Consider the following 25155-nt stretch of genomic DNA (forward strand, 5'->3'; position numbering starts at 1 on the left):
GTAGTAAAGCAACTTTGCAAAATACGTTTATTTATGTTGTTCCCTTTTCCTGTAATTTAATTCTGAATATTGTCAGCTTCCCAAATTCCTGTTAAAAGTGGAAGTGCAGACAGAGCTGTAATATAGACAGCTCTAAAACGAATACAGTTTTTTTTACCATTTAATAATGTGATCTCCCGGCCTCAAGGGAGATAAAAACAAAGGAATGAAGTACGCACCGTGTACTTAACATATACCAAGACTCAGTAAGATAATGAGCCACATGGGTCCCTAGGAAATATTATGTTTATTTCCTAAGCAGCAGTGTGGACGCTAGTCTTCCTCTGCACAGACTCACACCTTGTAGCTTCTGGGTAAAAAGACCGTTCCAAAGCCAAATGCTAATGCAATTAATTGGATCACACAAATCATCAATGATTAATATATTATCAGATGCTTGTTTAAATTAATAAAATTGGTTATTTTTGCAAAACCCAGAAACACACAACAATTTTTTTAACCTTTTCAAACCAGGCACAAATAAATCTAAACAAAACCATATAGATCCGTGTATACAAACCAAGTGATAATTTGTATAGCAAGATAGGTAGCACACTCCATATGCACAGGCACACAACCATATGCAATTAATAGGATTTACACCAGTAACAGTGTAAAAGTGCGGTTGCATTCCCTGGAGAAATTACCTAGTTTCAAAAATAAAAAGAGTTATATATCAGGGGTGTGTATTGGTCTAGGCTAATTAGGCCTGTGCCTAGGGAATGGGATACAGAGGGGGAGGAGTACAATTGTGGGGGTGGTACTATGCCCAGTCATATGACCTTCAAAATGTTTTATTTATTAATTGTAATAAACACGAATGACCCCTGGTTACCTACTGGGGGTGCAGTGTCTGGCCTCTGGTTGTGACAAATATAGGAATATATAATTGATGTGGAGGAGAAGTTGGGGGTAGTAATAGTAAGAACTATATAAGTGTTTATTATATAGTAAAACAGGGGTCAACACATTCATTTCAAATATAGGAGTAAGAATATTTAGGAGCCAGGCATACTTTTAGGATCCAGGCAGTGGTACTGTATTTGTATATAGATATATGGAGAATAACACAAAAAGTTAGGAGCCAGAGGTAAAATTCTAGGAGCCAGTGGCTCCATGGCTAATGGGTTTGTCAAGCTAAGTAAACCACTAGTAAGACTTTTTGTAGCTCTCAGAATTGTAACCATCGAAAATGCTGAATACATATTTAAAATAAAATTGTGTTAGAAATGACACCTTTAGAAGCGCAGACAATTTGTAATGTAAGATTATTGTATTTAGGACCCAGGGCAAAACCATTGGGGCCAGGGAGTGACAGACTAGATGATTATCCCTGTCTTTTTTTAATGGTCTCCGCATATATTTATAAATATTTATCCTTTACTATTTTCTAAAAAAAATAAGTAACTGACGTTTTCTTCTTTTCTTTTGGACTGATATAAATTTGTGAAACCCTGACTAGATGTTTATCACATTTTTTAAAAAAATTTTTTAAATAGTACTCATATATCTATATACATTTATCCTTTACTGTGTTCTAAAAAAAAATAGGTGAATGATTTATATTTTCCACACTACCAAATGCTACCAAATAATTTAATAGTTAACTGAGAAGGGTCCATAATGTAAACTGAAAGGTCACTTGGGTCTTGCAGGTTAGCATTTCACACACTTACCAATTAAAGGTAAAAATAGCTTCAACTAACTACATGACATTAATTAACTTGAGAAAAACTCATATGGGTAACAATAGTTCCTCTTGTGCCTTTTCCGAGAAACAACATTCTACAGATCCTCCTAAATAAACTGCAGACTATATACTACACTGGTGCAGGATATATATATATATATATATATATATATATATATATATATATATATATATATATATATATATATAAAATTCAACATCTTGCACCAAACATTTTTAAGAATTTTAATATTCAAATAACTGTACTCATAAAAAATATAAATTGTGTTCCGTCCTGATATAAGCACTTTCCTATACAATAGGGTGCAATCTATAGGCACAATTGAATCAAACAACACTTATTTAGCGGCATATGTCTACTTAATTCAATATCTACTTAAAAGGTGTGAACAGCTGCTAATTATATAACACAGATGATGCTAGCGCACTGGGGAACTACACAATTTACATTTCAAAAATACTCAAGAAAATGTATTTTAAATAATGTTATATTTAAATAATAATTATTATTATTGTTATTACAATTGCATGACCGCATATTGGAAACTAGAACTCAATACATCTAGAGGTCAGTTACAATCCTTTAGCAAGACAAATTAACTGTTCTATCTACAAAACCCCACATAGACTTTTATGGTGATTTTCTGTAAAAAAAAACATTAGAAAAGTTTTTCCTATATGATTAGAATTGACTACTTAGTATATCAGAAAGAAAGAATGTATAAGCAGTTTATATTTGGTTATAGATGATTGTTTGTAATAAATTACTTATTTCCTAGAACTAAGAGAAGCTCCTTAATATTTACATTTCTTAGATTCTATACACTGGATACAAATGCATTTTTGCACCATATTTCTGAAACATAATTATTATAAATCAGTTGAATAATTTGTCAAACTGATGTATGTTTCCTTTCTGAACAATTATTCTTATTTTGCAGACATCTAAAAAGATAAGATCACAAAGCTTAAAAAGCTCAAAGCTTCAGGGAGCCTTTCTGTACATATAGTATGTGTATGAGTTTCCACTAAAGATTTACAATGTTAATAGTATGTCTCATTTGGTAGACTAAGTCTGTAAGATCATGAGCTGAAAAAATAAACATTTGTTTCTTTCACAGAGTTATCAAAGTATGTCTACACTCAAATGAAAAAAAATAAAAAAATAAAATAAGATACTCTACATTCTAAACAGCTTTGGTTTTTATTATTGTGTAGAAATGATAGGACAAAACTTGAGTCACTTACCAGATACAGAGACCATCATCATAGCTTCCAGGGGACGGTTGTTGTCCAAGTCCCTGCTTAGCTTCAGCTCTCCAGTAGAGGAGTCCAGGATGAGAAGATTCAACTCATTCCCTTGCAGGAAGCTATACTGTAGGATATCTGATACATCTGGGTCATAAGCAGGGATTTTTCCAATTACTCCAATAGGGAAACTATTTGATTTATTGGTGACATAGTTGTTAAATATAATCTCAAAGTCCTGGAGCACTGGGTCATTGTCGTTTTTATCCAGTAGTTTTACATGAACTACAGCCCTGCTAACTAGGGGAGCAGATGTGGCCTGGACTACAATTACATACTCTGTCTTGACCTCATAATCCAGGTCAACCAGGGCTGTAAGTTCTCCATTGAAAAGGTCCAACTGGAAGACCTCAGGGATGTTTCCTTCCACTATCTGGTACATTATTTGGGCATTGGTGCCTTCATCTGGATCAGTGGCAGATATTCTGGCTACTACTGAGCCAACAGGGCTGTTCTCTTCCACAAAGATGTCCAATTCATCCTTCTCAAAGACAGGTGGGTTGTCATTGATATCTAGTACTGTGACATGGATATCCACAGGAGCTTTTAGTGGGGGGTTGCCTCTATCCACTGCATAGGCTTTCAGGATATATGTAGGGACATTTTCTCTATCCAGCTTCCTAAATGTTCTAATGATGCCAGAGGTTGGCTCTATGTAGAAGTCTCCATCCCCATCATCCCCTCCCTGAAAGGTATACATTACCCTCCCGTTAAGGCCTGAGTCCCTATCAGTAGCAGATATTTGCAGCACACTGGTGGAAAGGGGGACATCCTCAAACACAGAGCCCTGGTATCTGTCTCTCTGAAACTGTGGTGCATTGTCATTGGCATCCATAATAAGGATTTCTACATAGGTGGTGTCAGATTTCTGGGGGATACCATTATCCTTGGCTGTCACAGCCAATGTATAGGAAGCTTGGTCCTCATAATCTAATTCAACCAGTGTAGTTATTGTACCAGTGTCTGGGTCTATTCTAAACTGAGGTATATTATCCTCCATGATATACGTTATCCTAGCATTCTCCCCTGTGTCTTCATCTGTTGCACTTATAGTAACTATGGAGGTGCCTATAGGCTTATCTTCACTCACACTCACTGTGTAATGGGAACTCTGAAACACTGGCCTGTGAGTGTTGGCATCTGTGACATTGATGAATACCAGCACAGTGTCAGAACGTGTCCCATCAGAAGCAGTGACAGTCAGTACATACTGCCTTTCCTGCTTGTAATCTAAAGGCAGTGCTAAGGTTATAAGCCCTCCACCACTCTGGCTGGTAATGGCAAAGCGGTTTCTTGTGTTCCCACTTGTGATTTGATAGGTGACCACACTATTCACATCTTTGTCCACAGCTGTCATGGTCAACACACTGCTACCCACTGCTGCATCCTCATTAATCCTTAACTGGTACACCTTCTCTGTGAAGGTAGGGTTATTGTCATTAACATCTAACACTGTGATGGTCACACTGGCTGAAGAGGTCATCACTGGCTCACCATTGTCTTTGGCTTCCACACCAAAAGTATAAAACTCTACACTCTCCCTATCTAATTCTGAAGACACTGTAATCCAACCAGTGTTATTGTTGATCACAAAGGGAAAATTTGGAGGGATATCTGTCAGACTGTATTGAATCCGAGCATTGTCTCCAGAATCTGCATCATTGGCTTGGATATGAACCACTGAATATCCTATGGGTACATTCTCCAGAACTGTCGCCTGGAAAGGGGTACTAACAAATATAGGAGCATTATCATTGATATCCATAACCTGTATAGACACCATTCCAGTAGTATTTATCAAAGGGGGTCTTCCACCATCTTGGGCTTTAATCCTCAGACTATATTCCCTGATAGCCTCATAATCCAAGGGGTAGATGACATCTATATTCCCAGTAAATGAATGGATGTAGAACTGTCCTTTGATGTTGCCACTCACAATACTATAATACACCACAGCATTGTTTCCTTTGTCCCTGTCTGTGGCCTGGACCTGTAGGATCTGGGAGTTGGGGTTGATATTTTCAGGCACCTGCACAACATATCTCTTCTCTGTAAATTGTGGATAGTTATCATTTTCATCCTCAATAAAGATATACACTGTAGCTGTGGCACTTTTGGGACCTGGATCCTTTCCTTGGTCATTAGCCTCTACAATAAGTTGGTAGTCAGTTACTGTCTCCCTATCCACCTGAGCCCTGGTCCTCACCACTCCAGACCTGGGGTCTATCTCAAACACTGAGTTAACTCCATCTCCATTGACCAGCCTGTACAGCATGTTGGCATTGGATGGGGCATCACCATCTGTGGCCCTGATGGTCATAACCTCATAACCTATCTCCAGATTTTCCCTTATGTTCTCTCTATACTCTGACTGCTCAAACATTGGAACATGATCATTAGTGTCACTTACTGTCACCGTCAGGTATGTGGTGGCCGATCTCCTGGGGGACCCAAAATCTGTGGCTGTCACCTTCAACACGTGTGTGTCCTTGGTCTCTCTGTCCAATGCTTGGGTGGTAGTGACACTTCCAGTCTCTGGGTCTATCTCGAAGTAGTCATTGGATCTCCTGTCGAATAAAGCCTCCATGACATACTCAAGCCTGCCTGCCTCACCCTGGTCAGGGTCAGAAGCCCTCAATGAAGTTACGTCGGTCCCTGCAGGCTCATTCTCTGGAACAGAAGCCTGGTAGTTGTGAAGCTGGAACTGCGGGCTGCTGTTGATACTCCTTTTGCTTCTTCTGTATGTTGAAGGCTTCTCCTGATCTTGAGCAGGTTCCAGTCTTATTCTCACAAGCACCTGCCGGTTGGACCCAGCAGCTTTACAAATAACTTTTGTATCCTCTCCTGAGTACAAGCACAGATCCTGGGAAGCCGAAGGTAAAGTGCAATTGCAGCCCTCAATAAATGTGCTCAGCAGCTCCTCAGTCCTGTTCAGCAGAGCCGGGGCGCACCAGGGGTCAGCTGGGGCAACCCAATATACAATGTCCATCTCCGGCTGGCTGTGCCCGGGGCTCTTGCTCCTGTGCCTGATGTAGCATCCTCGCCCGTGCACAAATAGCTCCAGCCGGATGGCTAAAGCAGAGTTCTCTCTCCGGGAGGAGAGCTGGAGGGTTACGGGCAGTGGGAGCCTGGGTAGCCGCGCACATCCCCAGCCTAAACTCAGTTCCCCGGAGCGGCTGATTTCTACAGCCCCGTCCCAGGGGCTTTTTACGCTGTAAGTCCAGTGGGGTCCTAGAGAGAAGTTGGCTCCTTGACGGGTCCCGGAGTGAAGGTGCACATCTATCCCCCTCCCCGGCACCCAGAGCAGGGCGACCCACAGCAGGCAGAGCGGTGCCCACATGTCCTCTCAGCGTGTCCCCTGCCCCTCACACCGGCATCCCGGGCCACACGCTCCGCACTTATTATCCTTCGTTAACTTTAAAAAAAAAAGTGATTCCAAAATGGCTCCAGCCCCCTCGCCCAGTGCAGCTCCTCTGATGTCCTCCTCCTCCCCCTGCAGCCGTGATTAGCATAAACCTGTTCGCTTCCCACAGCAGCAGCAGCAGCCCCTATTCACCTCTCCCAGATCCCTGCCCTGTGCGGGGAGGGCTCAGCTTCACTTGTCAATGTCCCCTGCTGCTGCTGCTGGTATACTTAGCTCACACTGTACTGCAGGGTCTGGGCTAGAAGAGCAACCTGCTGCTGGTATACTTAGCTCACACTGTACTGCAGGGTCTGGGCTAGAAGAGCAACCTGCTGCTGGTATACTTAGCTCACACTGTACTGCAGGGTCTGGGCTAGGAGAGTAGTAACCTGCTGCTGCTGGTATACTTAGCTCACACTGTACTGCAGGGTCTGGGCTAGGAGAGTAGTAACCTGCTGCTGCTGGTATACTTAGCTCACACTGTACTGCAGGGTCTGGGCTAGGAGAGTAGTAACCTGCTGCTGCTGGTATACTTAGCTCACACTGTACTGCAGGGTCTGGGCTAGGAGAGTAGTAACCTGCTGCTGCTGGTATACTTAGCTCACACTGTACTGCAGGGTCTGGGCTAGGAGAGTAGTAACCTGCTGCTGCTGGTATACTTAGCTCACACTGTAGTGCAGGGTCTGGGCTAGGAGAGTAGTAACCTGCTGCTGCTGGTATACTTAGCTCACACTGTACTGCAGGGTCTGGGCTAGAAGAACAACCTGCTGCTGCTGGTATACTTAGCTCACACTGTACTGCATGGTCTGGGCTAGAAGAGCAACCTGCTGCTGCTGGTATACTTAGCTCACACTGTACTGCAGGGTCTGGGCTAGGAGAATAGTAACCTGCTGCTGCTGGTATACTTAGCTCACACTGTACTGCAGGGTCTGGGCTAGAAGAGCAACCTGCTGCTGGTATACTTAGCTCACACTGTACTGCATGGTCTGGGCTAGGAGAGTAGTAACCTGCTGCTGCTGGTATACTTAGCTCACACTGTACTGCAGGGTCTGGGCTAGAAGAGCAACCTGCTGCTGGTATACTTAGCTCACACTGTACTGCAGTCTGGGCTAGGAGAGCAACCTGCTGCTGCTGGTATACTTAGCTCACACTGTACTGCAGGGTCTGGGCTAGGAGAGTAGTAACCTGCTGCTGCTGGTATACTTAGCTCACACTGTACTGCAGGGTCTGGGCTAGAAGAGCAACCTGCTGCTGGTATACTTGTCAGCTCACACTTTACTGCAGGGTCTGGGCTAGGAGAGCAACCTGCTTCTGGTATACTTGTCAGCTCACACTGGCCTGCAGGTTATGGGCTAGGAGAGCAACCTGCTGTTGCTGCTGGTATACTTGTCAAGTTGTCAGCTCACACTGTCCTGCAGAGTCTGGGCTATAGGAGAGCAACCTGCTGCTGGTATACTTGTCAGCTCACACTGGCCTGCAGGTTATGGGCTAGGAGAGCAACCTGCTCCTGGTATAATAACTGTCAGCACAGCACACACTGTCCTGCAGGTTCTGGGCTAGGAGAGCAACCTGCTGCTGGGCTGTTTTCAGCACCACCCGCACTATCCCTTGTGCCCTGGGGTGGTGTGATAGAAACTGCTGCTGGGCTAGTGGTCAGCACTGTTCTCACTGTCCTTTGTGTCCTGGGGAATAGCAAGCAGCTGCTGCAGCTGGGCAAGTTGTCAGCACTGCACTCACTGTCCTTTGTACCCTAGGGAATGGCAAGCAGCTGGTGCTAAGGTAGTGGTCAACACTGCTCCCACTGTCCTTTGTACCCTAGGGAATGGCAAGCTGCTGCTGCTGGGCTAGTGGTCAGCACTGTTCCCACTGTCCTGTGTGCGCTAGGGAATGGCAAGCTGCTGGGCTAGTGGTCAGTACGGCTTTCACCATCCTGTATGTCCTAGGGAATGGCAAGCTGCTGGGCTAGTGGTCAGTACGACTGTCTCTATCCTTTGTGCCCTGGGGAATGTTAAGCTGGGCTAGTGGTCAGTATGGCTCTCAACATTCTTTGTGCCCTTGGGAATGGCAATCTGCTGCTAGGCTAGTGGTCAGCACTGCTCCCACTGTCCTGTGTGCCCTAGGGAATGGCAAGCTGCTGCTGGGCTAGTGGTCAGTACGGCACTCACCATCCTGTATGCCCTAGGGAATAGCAAGCTGCTGGGCTAGTGGTTAGTACGGCTGTCACTGGAGGGGAAAACTGCAGTTACTAGTTGAATTGTCACTGTCACTAATGATTTCATTCTCCCATATGTTGTGGGAGGAACTTTGTGTTTAAAAGATAACCTACTGCTGCTAAGCTGGTGGTCACTCTCACTGTCATCTGTGCCCTGAGGAGGGAGGTCTAGGCTGGGAGGGAAAACTGCTGCTACTAAGCTGGTGGTCACTACTATCACTGTCCTCTGTGCCCTGAGGAAGGAGGTCTAGGTTTTGAGGGCAAACTGCTGATACTAGGCTGGTGGTCACTCTTACTGTCCTCTGTGCCCTGAGGTCTGGACTGAGAAGGCAAAATGCTGCTGGGCTAGTTGTTAGCACTGCTGCTGGGGGTGCACAGAGAGGAACAGATATTAGCACAGCAGAATCTCTTCTTTCTCTACAAATAAATGATAATGATAATAATACTATGCAGTGTATTCTTGGAAAAAGGGGGTAATCTGCAAAGGTTGTCCCAAAACTGTGTTTAAAGGCTGGATTATGGGCACTAGGGCATCATTTTCTAATTCATACAAATTTAACAACCCAATTGTCTGAATATCCTTTACCAATCTTTTTTGTGGCCAATTAGGCATAAATATAAATTAACTTCTTCCATTATCAAGCAGATAAGTGTAGAATTTTGCAAGGTCATTTTCTGAATTTTACAAGATGCACTTCAGCCCTTCTGTGGGCTGTGGAAAAAAATACTTTAGTTGCATGATAATCTGGAAAAATGATTAGTTTAATGTCATTCTATAACATAAGTGCATTACTTATTTGAACTGCCACTGTGTTTATATATAATTATTACACACTAACATGATAATTCTCCTATTTAGGGATTATAGCCTACATTATGCTGTCTGTGCAGTTTTTCCAGTCCTTCCTGGGGTTGCCATAGTAGATTTATGGTATTCCAGACTATCACCTCCCCCATCCCTTCAGTCAGTTCTGCTCAAAATTCCCACCTGTTTGTTTTATTTTTTGTTCTTTTTTGTTTTTGTTTGAAATACACTCACATTTATTTAAAACTTTACTCAACGAAAGAGTGGACTTGACAATTTAAATGCTATTTATATTACTAATACTTTTTGTTGTATATTTATTACTCTAATACAAACAATTATTTATAGTTCACTAGTGGGTTATTTATTTTTTTATACCACGTATGGGAAATAAGTTATAATTGTTCCGTGTAGTTTCCACATATAATTGCTTGGAAAGTGTAATATTATTAATAAGGTTTTGCCATCTGTAAGTTTCTAAATTTCAAGGCACGCAGTCTATTGAGACCATGCAATTTATAGTCATGGATAGAGAAAGAAGCATTTAGTTCTGTCGGTTTGAAATGTATTGTGGAGGAGCTTTTGAATGAAGTGTGCAATGTATTGTCACTATGGAGACCGCAGGTCAAAGAAGCGTCCCCAGGGAGGGACCTTCCTTGACACACCCAAATGCACAAGAGAAGATGCCGTGAGGTGTTTTGTGGTGACCTCTGCTGGGCAGTTTAAGTATAGCAGCACACATTGGTTTCATTTTTATTTGCAGAAACGTGCAAGTTACCTAGTTCATGACAAAGATCAGTTGGTAGCCCAATAGTTACATGCGGCCCTGGCACTACTTTTGTGGCCCTTAGGTTAAAAGCAGTACTAACAACGTGGAGGCCTTGGAAAAAGTGGAGGTAAAATCTGTGCTTTGGGGTGAGCACAATAGCCCTTAGGAGGAGAATAGCAGGCAGATGGTACCTACCCTGCTTCAACCTTACCTAAATCTGGCCCCTGTGCTACTGAATATTTTTAGGACATATATTATTATTTGTTTGTTTAGCAATACATTTTATATGTGTAGCTGTTAAGGCTTCTAAACAATTGATCTGCATCCCCATGTACTAGCAAGTTGGTCATCACCTATATCTAAATATATTTGCTGAACCAAAGATGGGTCGTCTCCTAAGCTTACATTCCTGCTTTTTCAAATAAAAATACCAAGAGAAGGAAGGGAAATTGACAATAGGAGTAAATTAGAAAGTTGCTTAAAATTGCATGCTCTATCTGAATCACAAAATAAAAAGTTTGGGTTCTGTATCTCTTTAACCCCTACACTATTAACCCCTAAACCCCCACAACCCCATCACAATTGACCCCTACAATATTAACCCCTAAACCACCACATCCTCATAACAATTAACCCCCAACACTATTAACCACCTAACAGCTAACCCCTCAAGACACCTTAAGACCCTACCCTACCATTTTTTTTAGGGTTAAGTAGTGTGGCAGGAGTTTTGTGATAGGCGTTGTGGCAGTTTAGTGGTTAAGTAGTGTGGCAGGAGTTTTGTGATGGGGTTGTGGCAGTTTAGGGGTTAAGTAGTGTGGCAGTAGTTTTCTGATGGGGTTGTGGCAGTTTAGGGGTTAAGTAGTGTGACAGGAGTTTTGTGATGGGGGTTGTGGCAGTTTAGGGGTTAAGTAGTGTGGCAGGAGTTTTGTGATGGGGTTGTGGCAGTTTAGGGGTTAAGTAGTGTGGCAGGAGTTTTGTGATGGGGTTGTGGCAGTTTAGGGGTTAAATAGTGTGACAGGAGTTTTCTGATGGGGTTGTGGCAGTTTAGAGGTTAAGTAGGGTTAAGTAGTGTGGCAGGAGTTTTGTGATGAGGGTCGTGGCAGTTTAGGGGTTAAGTAGTGTGGCAGGAGTTTTGTGATGGGGGTTGTGGCAGTTTAGGGGTTAAGTAGTGTGACAGGAGTTTTCTGATGGGGTTGTGGCAGTTTAGAGGTTAAGTAGTGTGACAGGAGTTTTCTGATGGGGTTGTGGCAGTTTAGGGGTTAAGTAGTGTGGCAGGAGTTTTGTGATGGGGGTTGTGGCAGTTTAGAGGTTAAGTAGTGTGGCAGGAGTTTTGTGATAGGAGTTGTGGCAGTTTAGTGGTTAAGTAGTGTGGCAGGAGTTTTCTGATGGGGTTGTGGCAGTTTAGGGGTTAAGTAGTGTGGCAGGAGTTTTGCGATGGGGTTGTGGCGGTTTAAGGGTTAAGTAGTGTGGCAGGAGTTTTGTCATGGGGGTTGTGGTGGTTTCTGTGTTAATAGAGTAGAGAGTTTGTTGCAATGGGGTTATGCTTTGTGTGGATCATGAAATAAATATTTTGCGTTTCATGTTACTTTAATATCTGTCCCTATTTGGTTACCACGCACAAGATAAATAAACATATTAGGCTTTTCAAGGATTTTATCACTGAACTACAAACTAATAAAACTTTGCTAACAAAAATAAGAGTTTTAAAAACTTATAAAACATTTATTGTGTAAGCAAATGTTTTTGAAAAATAAAACTTAATAACTGATAGAGGTCTAGTTTCCATTGAGCCGCAAATTCCTCAATTGGGTTTTCGTGGGGTCGTAAAGCGAAAAAACTGCTGTCGAAAGTCATTACACTTATCGACAGTTTACAATCTCGAGTTTTCCATGATTACCATAGCATCAGCCGGCTGCCGAAAAAAGAAATACGTGTCCCATAGAAAATAATAGAAGCAGAAAAACGCAAATTTATACCAGGTTTCCATTGAATGCGCAAACAGTTTAAACACTGAAGTTGTTGATAAACAAACATTACAACATGCTCAACTATGTGTAAAAGAGGAAAAATTAGCTTTTTGAGGCCTCTATTCCATTGAGATAATACATTTTTCAAACAATACAAGTTTTTCACTTTAGAAATGTACTGTTATTTGCAATATTTATTGCTGGCCCAGGTATAGGACTATTTGGTGTTATGTTCCTATTTAGATATCAATATGTATTTACATATAAAAATATAATCAAGCACATATCTCCATAATTCCAACTAGGGCTATGCCTAGGGCAGCAATACATATTACATATATCAATACATTGAAAAATGAAATGAATAAAAGAAAACATTATTTTTCATTAAACATTTTTCATTTTATATATTTTTTTAAATTAATTTAATGTATCTTTGTTTTTGTTTCTCTCTAGAGGTGATCACAGAAAAGAAGTGCAAATGATAAACGTAAATATTATAGTGTATGATTGATTACCATAGCAACAAACTTGTTATGGGGCGATTTACGAGAAATCCGACATCGGATGAAAGCGGAACATTAACTTACATGTACACGAAAAACCTGGTACTAAAATAGAGCCGTAAACTACTTTCTGCTATTTGCCATTTTTAATGGCTCAATGGTAACAAGCCCATAATGTCAAGATTAATATGGTGGCAAATCTGTGTCATATTGATGATGACAAACTAGTCTGAATGCAGGTTTAATGACTTAACCTATATGACATATGTGCAATTGACAATTTTATATCATTTTGCATAATTTTATAATAAACATTTTTTAAACATTAACTTAATCACAATTATAAACCAACATTCAGATGAGTGTATTTATTTAAGCTGTGTACAAGGTACATAGTTTAAAGCTTGGCCTGAGCTATGTTTTTATGTTTTAAAGTTATATTAAAGGGACCTTGTTCACTAGCATTTTTTTTTTTTGCATAACAGTTTTGTAAATGATCCATTTCTATAGCCCATCTGGGAGTGTTTTTGTAAAAGTGTATAGTTTTGCTTATTTTTTTTATTAACATTGCGCTGATTTCAGACTCCTAACCAAGCCCCAAAGTTTTAGATGTATACTGATGTCTACATATTTCTGCTGCTCCTGTTTGTATAATCTGTCTTTTCATATGCAGGGAAGGGTGGAGGGAGGGGAGTGTCTGCTGTTACTGTTTTCCCCGTCCCTTTCACTGGGTGTCCCAGCAAAACCTCATCCCCAGTGCTAAACTGGGAGCTTCTAAGTTTTTAAAGGTTTTATGCTGGATTTTTAGATCAGTATCTGTGCATATTCTTCTATATATTAGTGTCTATTATATGCAGTTATATGAAAATTGATGTATACAGTCCCTTTAAATCTGGACCTGTGTTTATTATTACGTTGGGGACAGTAAACACTTCAAGATTGTAATAAAAAAGGGCTAGATTACAAGTAGAGATTACAAAGTGGAGCGCTAAATTATCGCAGTCCAGTAATGTGCCAAAGGTCAGGTACCATGTGATCAGTCCAGCAACTAGGTACCAAGGGACAAACAAGAGCACAGTCCAGGAATGTGCCAAAGGTCAGGTACTGTGAGATCAGTCCAGCAACTAGGTACCAAGGGACAAACAAGAGCAGAGTCCAGGAATGTGCCAAAGGTCAGGTACCATAAGATCAGTCCAGCAACTAGGTACCAAGGGACAAACAAGAGCAGAGTCCAGGAATGTGCCAAAGGTCAGGTACTGTGAGATCAGTCCAGCAACTAGGTACCAAGGGACAAACAAGAGCAGAGTCCAGGAATGTGCCAAAGGTCAGGTACCATGAGATCAGTCCAGCAACTAGGTACCAAGGGACAAACAAGAGCAGAGTCCAGGAATGTGCCAAAGGTCAGGTACTGTGAGATCAGTCCAGCAACTAGGTCCCAGGGTGGAAGGAAGGAGCAATGTCCAGCAGGTTATGCAGCAGGTATAGATGGACAGGCTGGCATAGGATACCAGGTAAATGCGGAAATGAAAACAGAATTCAAGTAAGCTGCAACTGGTACATCAAACATAGACTCAGGAGGCATATAATACCCAGCGTGTACTGTTGATGAGGCTGCCACCAGATTCCAGGTAGGTGCAGCAGGTACAGCAAAATTCAGGTAAGCTGCCACTGGTACAGCAGGATACAGGAGACTCAGTAGGCACAGGATACAATGCTGGTACTATTGGTGAGGGTGTCATGGGGTAGCAGGTGAGTGTGGCAGTTATAGCGGGATACAGGTAAGCTGCCACTGGTACAGCTGGATACACAAGACTAAGAAGGCATATAATACCCAGCGTGTACTGTTGATGAGGCTGCCACCGGATTCCAGGTAGGTGCAGCAGGTACAGCAAAATTCAGGTAAGCTGCCACTGGTACAGCAGGATACAGGAGACTCAGTAGGCACAGGATACAATGCTGGTACTGTTGGTGAGGGTGTCACGGGGTACCAGGTGAGTGTGGCCTTTATAGCGGGATACAGGTAAGCTGCCACTTGTACAGCAGGATACAGGATACTCAGTGGGCACAGGATACCAAGCTGGTACTGTTGGTGAGGCTGTCATGGGATACCAGTTGAGTGCAGCAGTTACAGCGGGATACAGGTAACCTGCCACTGGTACAGCAGGATACAAGAAACTAAGAAGACTGTTGCTGGATACCAGGTAGGTGCAGCAGGTACAGCAGGATTCAAGTAAGCTGCCACTGGTACAGAAGTATACAAGTAAGCAAACCCAGGAACAGAAGGTAAGTGTGAAGTAAACTCCTCAATAGCTCAGCCCAAAGTGATGGGCTGAGTAGTCACTTGGGTGAAAGTTCCTGTAATTAGGAATGGACCCTTTAAATCAGTGCAGTACAGCCGCACACTCCTAGGGAGAGCAGCAGCCACTGCAGAAGACAGAGATCGGCGTTCCATATAGGGAAAAACCGAGGGAGGAGCCCATAGCGGTATTGCTTAGGTAAGTTTCTGACAGTGCCCCCTTTTAAGGCATAACCTCTAGAAATGGCTGAAAATAGGGTGATTGGAATACTTCTTAAAATCTTTGATCTCTGCAGGTGCAAGTACTTCAGGACCACATTCCTTCCAGTGACTGAGATATTCCAGTTTCCCTCTATAGATTTTTTTCTACCTCATATTCTTCAGACCCTTCTATTACTTTAGGACCCAGGGTAGGTGGTTTCCGAGATGGAAAAGGGTCAAGTATTGCAGGTTTGAAGGGAATACATGGAAGACTGGATGGATGTATCAGGGCGATGGTAACCTGTCTCCTGCCTGATCTCTAGAAGTAAAACGTCTGTTCTTATCAGCAAAATGTTTGTACTGTTGAAAGTGAAGGACTTCTGACACTTCAGAGGATGGTACTTTAACTTTGTCATTATGGGTTTGAAGACCTGACTGCCCGACACTCTTGGAGGATTTGGAGGAGGTCTCTTGATGTATTATGTCCCGTAAAGAGGTTTTGTTGGCTAGGAAATGTCCTGTGTGAGTGTGAAGGACAGTATTCGGGACTATTGATTCAACATCATCTTTGTTTTAAAGGACATCTTGAAAATCTTGGTATATTTCAGGAAATGATTCTGGTTAAAAAGTGGAATGGGTGTGGGGAACTACACAATTGTGAAGAGAAAACTGGTATCTGAATTTTACTGTTCTGGTTTTCCAGTCAATAAGGGATCATGCTTCCATAACCAGGGGGGAGGCAGTGGACCAGAGAAAATATAGGTGATATATAAGTTGAATATGAACTGGGTCTTTCTTAGCAAGAAGAAGTTTCTGTAATCTTTGGGCTAATTGGATTTTTTTTTTTTTTTTTTATTAGGAATCACATAATAAAACAAAAACAAAATCAGCTATACATTCAAATGGTAGATAATGTTCTGTAGCTTAGATATTTCAGATTACAAGCAATGAAGACTTGACGGTAATAGGTTTTGTAGTCCCAGTAATGTTCATCCATTTAAAGTCTCTGGTTGTGATATCGGAAGAAGTAGGATTAGTTCATGTGAATTCTAATGTTTTTCTTTTTTTTTTTTTAAAGAACACTAACAAAACAACTCAGTAACAATTGAGAGACAATCACAATAGACACAAATTACATATCCTCTTAGCCATGGTAAATACACATACTGTTCAAGAGTTTTACATAAATCATTTGCAATAAAGATGTTTCTATCACAGTTGTGATATACAGATTACACACATTAATAAATGATGTGTCTAATAAGTAATTATGCACCAAGCAGGTAGGGTCTTTATCTATCACAAAACTGATGTCATGGTGCGTACAAAGATCTTAGTAAATAAACTAGCACTTTAATATTGAAAATTATGACTTTGGCTGCATTAGAGAAAGTAACAGTGTAGCTTTGGTATACATAAAGTAAAATCCAGTCATAGCTGAACCTCTAAGAAAAAAATCAACATGACTAATTTACGGCTAGATTACAAGTTGTGCGTTAAGGTAAAAAAGCAGCGTTATCCGGTCCTAAGGCTGCTTTTTTATGCCCGCTGGTATTACGAGTCTTGCAGGTATAGGTGTACCGCACACTTTTTTGGTCTTACCGCAAACCAACTTACGTAAATTTCGGAAAGGCTTTTTTCAATGGGACTTGCATAGCGCCGGTATTACGAGTCTGCCTGGGAGGCCAAAAAGTGAGCGGTACACCCTTTACCGCCAAGATTCCTAGCGCATTTTAAAGTCAGTAGTTATGAGTTTTACGCTACAAAGCTGTAGCATAAAACTCATAACTAAAGTGCTAAAAAGTACACTAACACCCATAAACTACCTATTAACCCCTAAACCGAGGTCCTCCCGCATCGCAAACACTAAAATAAAATTATTAACCCCTAATCTGCCGCTCCCGACATCGCCACCACTATAATAAACATATTAACCCCTAAACCGCAGCATTCCCGCCTCGCAAACAATAGTTAAATATTAGTAACCCCTAATCTTCCACCCCTAACATCGCCGCCACCTACATTATACTTATTAAGCCCTAATCTGCTGTCCCCAACGTCGCCGCCACTATTCTAAATTTATTAACCCTTTAAACCTAAGTCTAACCCTAACACCCCCTAACTTAAATATAATTAAAATAAATCTAAATAAAATTCCTATCATTACCTAAATAATTCCTATTTAAAACTAAATACTTACCTATAAAATAAACCCTAAGCTAGCTACAATATAACCAATAGTTACATTGTAGCTAGCTTAGGGTTTATTTTTATTTTACAGGCAAGTTTGTATTTATTTTAACTAGGTAGAATAGTTACTAAATAGTTATTAACTATTTAATAACTACCTAGCTAAAATAAATACAAATTGACCTGTAAAATAAAACCTAACCTAAGTTACACTAACACCTTACCTTACACTACAATTAAATAACTTACCTAAATTAAATACAATTAAATAAATTAAAAACAATTAGCTAAATTACAAAAAAAACAATTAGCTAAATTACAGAAAATAAAAACAAATTACAAGATATTTAAACTAATTACACCTAATCAAAATAAAAAAGCCCCCCCCCCAATAAAAAAAACCCCTAGCCTAAACTAAACTATCAAAAGCCCTTAAAAGGGCCTTTTGTGGGGCACTGCCCCAGAGAAATCAACTCTTTTACCTGAAAAAGAAATACAAAAAACCCCCCAACAGTAAAGCCCACCACCCACACAACCAACCCCCAAATAAAACCCTAACTAAAAAAACCTAAGTTCCCCATTGCCCTGAAAAGGGCATTTGGATGGGCATTGCCCTTAAAAGGGCATTTAGCTCTATTGCTGCCCAAAGCCCTAACCTAAAAATAAAACCCACCCAATACACCCTTAAAAAATCCTAACACTAACCCCCGAAGATTCACTTACCGGGAGAAGTCTTCATCCAAGCGGCAAGATGTCATCAACAAAGCCGGCAGAAGTGGTCCTCCAGACGGGCAGAAGTCTTCACCCAGACGGCATCTTCTATCTTCATCCTTCTGACGCGGAGAGGCTCCATCTTCAAGACATCCGGCGCGGAGCATCCTCTTCTTCCGACGTCTTCTTGCTAAATGAAGGTACCTTTAAATGACGTCATCCAAGATGGCATCCCTTAGATTCCGATTGTTGTGTGGGTGGTGGTGTGTGGGTGGTGGGTATTACTGTTGAGGGGCTTGTTTGTATTCCTTTTTCAGGTAAAAGAGCTGATTTCTTTGGGGCAATGCCCCGCAAAAGGCCCTTTTAAGGGCTATTGATAGTTTAGTTTAGACTAGGGTTTATTTTATTTTGGGGGGCTTTTTTATTTTGATAGGGCTCTTAGATTAGGTGTAATTAGTTTAAATATCTTGTAATTTGTTTTTTATTTTCTGTAATTTAGTGTTTGTTTGTTTGTTTTTGTAATTTAGCTAATTGTATTTAATTTATTTAATTGTATTTAATTTAGGTAAGTTATTTAATTGTAGTGTAGTGTTAGGTGTTAGTGTAACTTAGGTTAGGTTTTATTTTACAGGTCAATTTGTATTTATTTTAGCTAGATAGTTATTAAATAGTTAATAACTATTTAGTAACTATTCTACCTAGTTAAAATAAATACAAACTTGCCTGTAAAATAAAAATAAACCCTAAACTAGATACAATGTAACTATTAGTTATATTGTAGCTTAGGGTTTAGTTTATAGGTAAGTATTTAGTTTTAAATAGGAATTATTTAGGTAATGATAGGAGTTTTATTTAGATTTATTTAAATTATATATAAGTTAGGGGGTGTTAGGGTTAGACTTAGGTTTAGGGGTTAAGAAATTTAGATTAGTCGCGGGGACGTTGGGGACGGCAGATTAGGGGGTTAATAAATGTAGGTAGGTGGGGGCGATGTTAGGGGCGGCAGATTAGGGGTTAATAAATATAATGTAGGTGTCGGTGATGTTGGGGGCAGCAGATTAGGGGTTAATAAGAATAATGTAGGTGGCGGCGATGTCCGGAGCGGCAGATTAGGGGTTGATAAGTATAATGTAGGTGTCGGCGATGTCGGGGGCGGCAGATTAGGGGTTAATAAGTGTAAGATTAGGGGTGTTTAGACTCGGGGTTCATGTTAGGGTGTTAGGTGTAAACATAAAATTTGTTTCCCCATAGGAATCAATGGGGCTGCGTTACTGAGTTTTCCGCTGCTTTTTTGCAGGTTTTAGGCTTTTTCTCAGCCGGCTCTGTCTATGGGGAAATCGTGCACGAGCACGTATAACAAGCAGCGCTGGTATTGGAGTGCAGTGTGGAGCTCAATTTTGCTCTACGCTCACTTCTTGCCTGCTAATGCCGGGTTTTTGTAAACCTGTAATACCAGCGCTGTAGGTAAGTGAGCGGTGAGAATAAACTGCAAGTTAGCAACGCACCCCTCTTAACCGATGGTATTTTTAGAAGGCAGATTAAATTTAGCAGAGGAGGCATCAAAGAATAATACACATTAAGCAATTGACTATTTTAGTTTTTAAGTATTATGCTGAGGCTCCTTAAAGTATGAATCCTACACATGCTGTGTATGCTTCAAGCAATTTAACACCTTGCAGAGAGAAAATTGTGGTAACACAGCGCATATATACATATATAAACAAATGACATATAATAATAAGAAAGTCAGAAAGTGCAGTCACAAGTAAATAAATTGTGCTAATATGATGGCTATAGGGAGGTCTAGATCCCCAAAACTAGAACAATACAAGGAATAACAAATATAACAAAACACTGAGAGCGATGGTAATAGCAGAGTCCATATCACTGAGCACAGAAATTTACCAACCTTTTTCTTACAAGAAACAATACTATAGATGGCCATGAGAGGTTCTCAGATTTGAAAAGTGATACACTTTGCTAATCATCAAAAACTGGCAAACATAAAACAAAAAATAACAGTGCTCCAAATATTATTAGAGATTACAACATTCCTTATTAAGCACTGAACAAACATTCAAGGAATGGAGCAATGAGTGGGAAAGAAAAAAAAATAATGACAATTTTTCAAAACATCAGGGAAATGTAAAGACTACCTCTGGAAAACAGTTTAATTCTCATGCTGTAGAGAGAATTTCAGAAACAAGAAAATGAAACTGAGTTTCTCTGACACTGGATAGACTGTATGTTTATCCATTTCCACTCCGCTCCACTCGTTTGCAGCTAGGTCATGCAATGTCAGGCAGAATGTCAGTCTAACACTGTGTCCCTTCTGCTCAGTCTTTTGATGCATCAAGTAGCTCCGTATTACCATCGTGTTAGGAATGGCACTAAAATGTAGATTTATGGCAAAGTCTAGCAGCAGTTGTGGAGACTTTAAAGACTGTGGGCATAAAACAGTCTAAATAAGTGATAGTATTTGCATATGCTGCTCACACTTAGATTCATACTGTACTAGGAGAATCTTCAAAGGAATTTCCTTTCCACACTCCTGATCCTCCTGCTCCAGCACTGCACTAATCTCCACCTCACACGATGCAGATTTGAGAATACCAAAGGAAGAAGTGAGCAATTTGATAATCAATGTAGAACAATCTAGATTATCCGTAGTAGGTAAGTACTGTGCATTATTGATTGAGAGAGGCTCTAATTCGATCGATAAAGGCTCAAACAGTGTTAGAAGTTTTTTTTTAGTGTTATCCACCTGGTGATCTATTTTTTTTTTGCTGGACCTTAGATCATTCAGGGCAGAATCTGGTGTATTTTGTAATGAATCAAATCGTGGTGAAAGAGTTGCAGTTAACAGAGCCACAACATGCGCCATTTTGTCAAAGAAGCAAGTTGCGTGCAGAGTGAAAGCCTAACGGCTTCAGAAAGATTATCTGACCTCACGGCAGCCAGGAAGTTGAAATAACCTGATCCAGGAAGGTTTCCGGGCACTATAGTTGCCAAGGGAAATGAGGATGGCGAAAATTATAGCCACAAATAGCCTCACACATGAAGTTCTCCAGAGTCAGCCATGGCAGGCAAAATGACTGGATTTTTATCCCACTGCAACAAGACGGGTAAAAATAAGTGAGGTTTTGAGTATCTATGCATCTGTTCACTAGACATGAAAAGAAAGTGGTGGGTTATCTCTGGGAGACTTATGCTTGGTTATGCATACTCAAACTATATGTCCAAATGTAATGCAGCAAATATAGGAATGGCTTTTTTTGTGACTTTGGATCACAACTGCAGATATACATCTTTTATTTTCCCAATGTCATCTACTGAATTAATGTGGAAGTGTCCCTTTAAAAGGTTCCTTGCAAATTGGTTACAGGAGATAGACTTTAAATGTCCTGTAAGAGTGGTGAACAATTGGAGGAGAACAAGAGAAAGTCTGAACTGTTTAGAGAGAGTAAATCCGAGTGGTTATGAACAAGCTAACTGATTTACATATGTGAAATAAGTCTGTAATGTTCTTAGTCTTATTAAACAGTTGTCAGCATATAAGTTTTTGCATACAAATTGTCCTGCTTAATAATCAGTGCTTGCTGTGATTACACACTAAGAAGGGTACCTGGAGGTGTGGCTGTGAGCTCCAATCAGGAGCGTGTCTGTTCGGCTACTCGGGATCCAGTTTAGGCGAGATTGTCAGATGTCAGCGTGACGTTGCACAGGAGGTGTGTCGGCAAGCACCAATCAGGTGCGCAGAAAGTCGGCAGCTGGAAACGGAACAGTTTTGCTGCGGAGTAAAAGTTTATTGCGTTTGTGACCGCACTGGTATGTTATATGTTGAGAGATTCTCCATGCAGTGGAAGCAGGCTTAGATAAACATAGTCCATGCACCATAGAGAGTAAAAGCTGAATCCGGTTGATTAAATATCTTGGCAGGTGGGGGGGCAGAGTTTGCCACAATATGGAGAGGAAGCTTTCTCTCGCAGCTCCGTAATTATTATTATTAAAAGTTTCATTTGGAGAATTATTAGGAGTTATTTCTTATCCAGGTCTCACATATAACATCTAGGACTAGCTTTGAGGACTCATACCAGCCTGCACGTAGTTAATATCATCTATATCTGTGATGGCCGTTAGGCCCAGGCTATACTTCTCGCACGAGCAGAACATCCCAGCGATGCAAAGATAGAAGGCACACTGCTCTCCCACTCGAAATCCTCTATGGACTAGGCTGCCTGCCCTTGAGACGGACCTTTACCTTCTCACGTTGCCCGAAACTCTAGTCTCACTGCATCCGACGGTACCGAGGATGACCATGTGACAGGCCGCAAAAAACTCCCGACACTCAGCGTGAACAGGGAGATCTCTTCACACGGCACCTGTTCCAGTAAGACCGAGGGGACTTGCAGCACACTCACTGGCTCCCAACGCATAGCGTGTTCTGGCATGGTCCAGATTGGGGAGCAGACGCAAGGTCACACGTTGATCAACTATTATCATTTGTGAATACCTCTAATAGAGAAAGGCATAGTGCTGCCCAATAGCATATTCGATTTGCTGACACAGTTCCAGGCCTGACCTCAGTCTCAAGGTAGACAGTTTCAAGGTAAAACTCTGTAATAATCCCACAGCAACTTATTTGCTTAAATAACTTACTCCATTTTGTGTCCTATAGTTCAGCCTACAGCCTCAAACCTTATTTTACCCTGCAAAATCCCAACGTACCACTCATAACTGTGGGGTCTATACAATAGTGGTCTACGAATGCACCCACAAGAATTTGTACTCAGTTTTCAACTATCCCTGTTCACCCATCTCACTTCCGGATCCTCTCTCCTCCCTTTCCCACCGGCCCTTATTGCCTGTGGGTCATATCCCTTTACCTGCTCCCACATCCCTTACAGGAAGCACCTTCCCTAGGAGAGAGATCCCTATATTCAACTATTTAGCCTTCATTGCTCTGCTATTGATTCTGGGCATTCTTTCCCAGTTACTACCAGCCTGGAAGAACCACCACTCATAACCCTCATATCTCCCTGAAACCCCAAGCCTTTATTTTGCAAAATGTCTCAATCTGCAAATAAAAAACAAAAATATTTGGATAACCCCAAAAGAACATTAGCGGACCATTTTCATAGCAAACTACAGACTGAACACGAGATCTATGATGAAAATTCCAGGGACTCTCACACGTCTCCTCATAGACCACACAAACCTGACCATCAAGTCACAGAAAAATCATCTCCTTTGCATACTTCTATATTGGACTCCATTAAGGCATTGTCAGACAAAATGGACAGCCACTACACATCTCTCAGGCAAGACCTCAAAGCCTCTGTCAGTGAGCTTAAAAGAGATATCTCCTCCTTAGGAGAACGCACGGAAACCCTTGAAAAAAAACATGAAGACCTCAATGTAGACCACACAAATCTACTTTCTTATACCCAGAACCTAGCGGAAATGATAACAGAGCTAGAGTTGAAATTGGCGGACCTAGAAGATAGGTCCCGCCGCAACAATATTAGGCTACGGGGTATTCCTGAAACCATCGGCACTGCAGAGCTTCCTGATTTTGTACTAGGCCTATTTAAAGAATTGTTAGGCTCTCTCCAAGATCATGAATTGCTTATCGATAGAGCACACAGAGCCCTCTGTCCAAGGAACTCGGCCTCAGAGACACCCAGAGATATCATCATTAGACTCCATTACTACACCTCTAAAGAAAAACTTCTCAAAGCTTCTTTCCTCAATAAGAATTTAAAGGACCCTTATCATAATATAACAATTTTTCCAGATCTCTCTTCACAAACACTAGCCAAGAGACGCTCATTTCAGCAGTGCACCCAAAGTTTGCGTCAGAATAATGTAAACTACAGATGGGGTTTTTCAGTAAAGATTTTCTTCACTCATAAGGAACTTTCTCATGTTATTACTTCCCCAGAACAGGGAATGAAACTCCTTCAATCTGTGAATCAATCTTTGTCATTATCCAGATGAGAACGACAGAATTGGCAAGACTCCCAGTACACTTAATTATGCCGCCTCAGAGTGGCAACCTCTTCCCAAAAGATTTGCCTCGCTTCCTAAGAGAAAAGACACTTCTCACCCCAGAGAAAACACCTAAATACCTCCTATTGGCTCCTAATCGAATCTGGAACTTTTAGATGACCTATTAGGGTCAACTTATTACCCTCTACTTCAATTTTTTCAGGGCCCTAGATTATATCTGGACTACTGGGTTAACTAAGTTTATAGATGTTATACCGCTCCTGTTACTTATCCATGACAATGTTCAGTACTGCTTAGGTCTTAATAACCAAAGACTGGCATAGCCCAATATTATAGTTATGACTTCTTCTGGGACACAGTAGATTTTTGAGTCATGATCTCTTATGAAGGTTTTTCTATTGTTATATGTTTTCCCTTAATTTTTGCACATATGATGTGCCACTGATACAGTTGGTTTTGTTATGCTGTACCATATATGTTTAAGTCTTGTCAGAGTGTACTGAATGTTATATATGTTATACATCTCCATAGGACCTCGGATCACTACCACTGTTTTAACCCTCTTTACGGGAAAAAAGGTATTTATTTAGACCGCTAATGCCCCTACGCATATCTATAACCTAGTCCTGAGGGTTTCTTGCTAACTAGTACATCACAATGTGTACAGCCCTAACTAGAACACAGCTATTAGCCTTCAATTTAAAGTCTACCCTGAGTTAGTCTCCATCTAAGTAACTGATATTCTGGTATTCCTGACTAGTTGCTACAGATCTCAATATTCCTGACATATGCGGGTCTCTCCCATTTTTATAACAGAGGCGAATCACACATATACTTTTGTATTAAGGTCCAAGTGCTAGATTCCTTGTACTACCCTATATGTCTTTTATTATGAAAGTTGTCTTTTTGTTTATGATGTATTTTATAGGTAGCATAAAATTATGATATCTTAGTGAGTTTAAAACATCAGGAAAGTGACTTTAATCTAAGTTCTCAATTATTATGATTTAAGAATACCTATT

At 41.0% G+C, this 25155-nt stretch overlaps 1 protein-coding gene across 3 annotated transcripts in view; it reads right to left on the minus strand.

Annotated features, from left to right (window-relative positions):
- The window catches only part of CELSR1 (cadherin EGF LAG seven-pass G-type receptor 1), a 258025-nt gene extending 251498 nt beyond the window's left edge, over nucleotides 1-6527 (minus strand). For all 3 annotated transcript variants that reach the window (XM_053716613.1, XM_053716612.1, XM_053716611.1), the window contains exon 1: nucleotides 2999-6527. In XM_053716613.1, coding sequence (XP_053572588.1) covers nucleotides 2999-6398 — 3400 coding nt within the window. In that variant the 5' untranslated portion in view covers nucleotides 6399-6527. The remainder of the gene's footprint in view (nucleotides 1-2998) is intronic.
- Between the last annotated feature and the right edge of the window lie 18628 nt (nucleotides 6528-25155).

This window comes from Bombina bombina, chromosome 6, assembly GCF_027579735.1.
Source record: "Bombina bombina isolate aBomBom1 chromosome 6, aBomBom1.pri, whole genome shotgun sequence".
Classification (NCBI taxonomy): domain Eukaryota; kingdom Metazoa; phylum Chordata; class Amphibia; order Anura; family Bombinatoridae; genus Bombina; species Bombina bombina.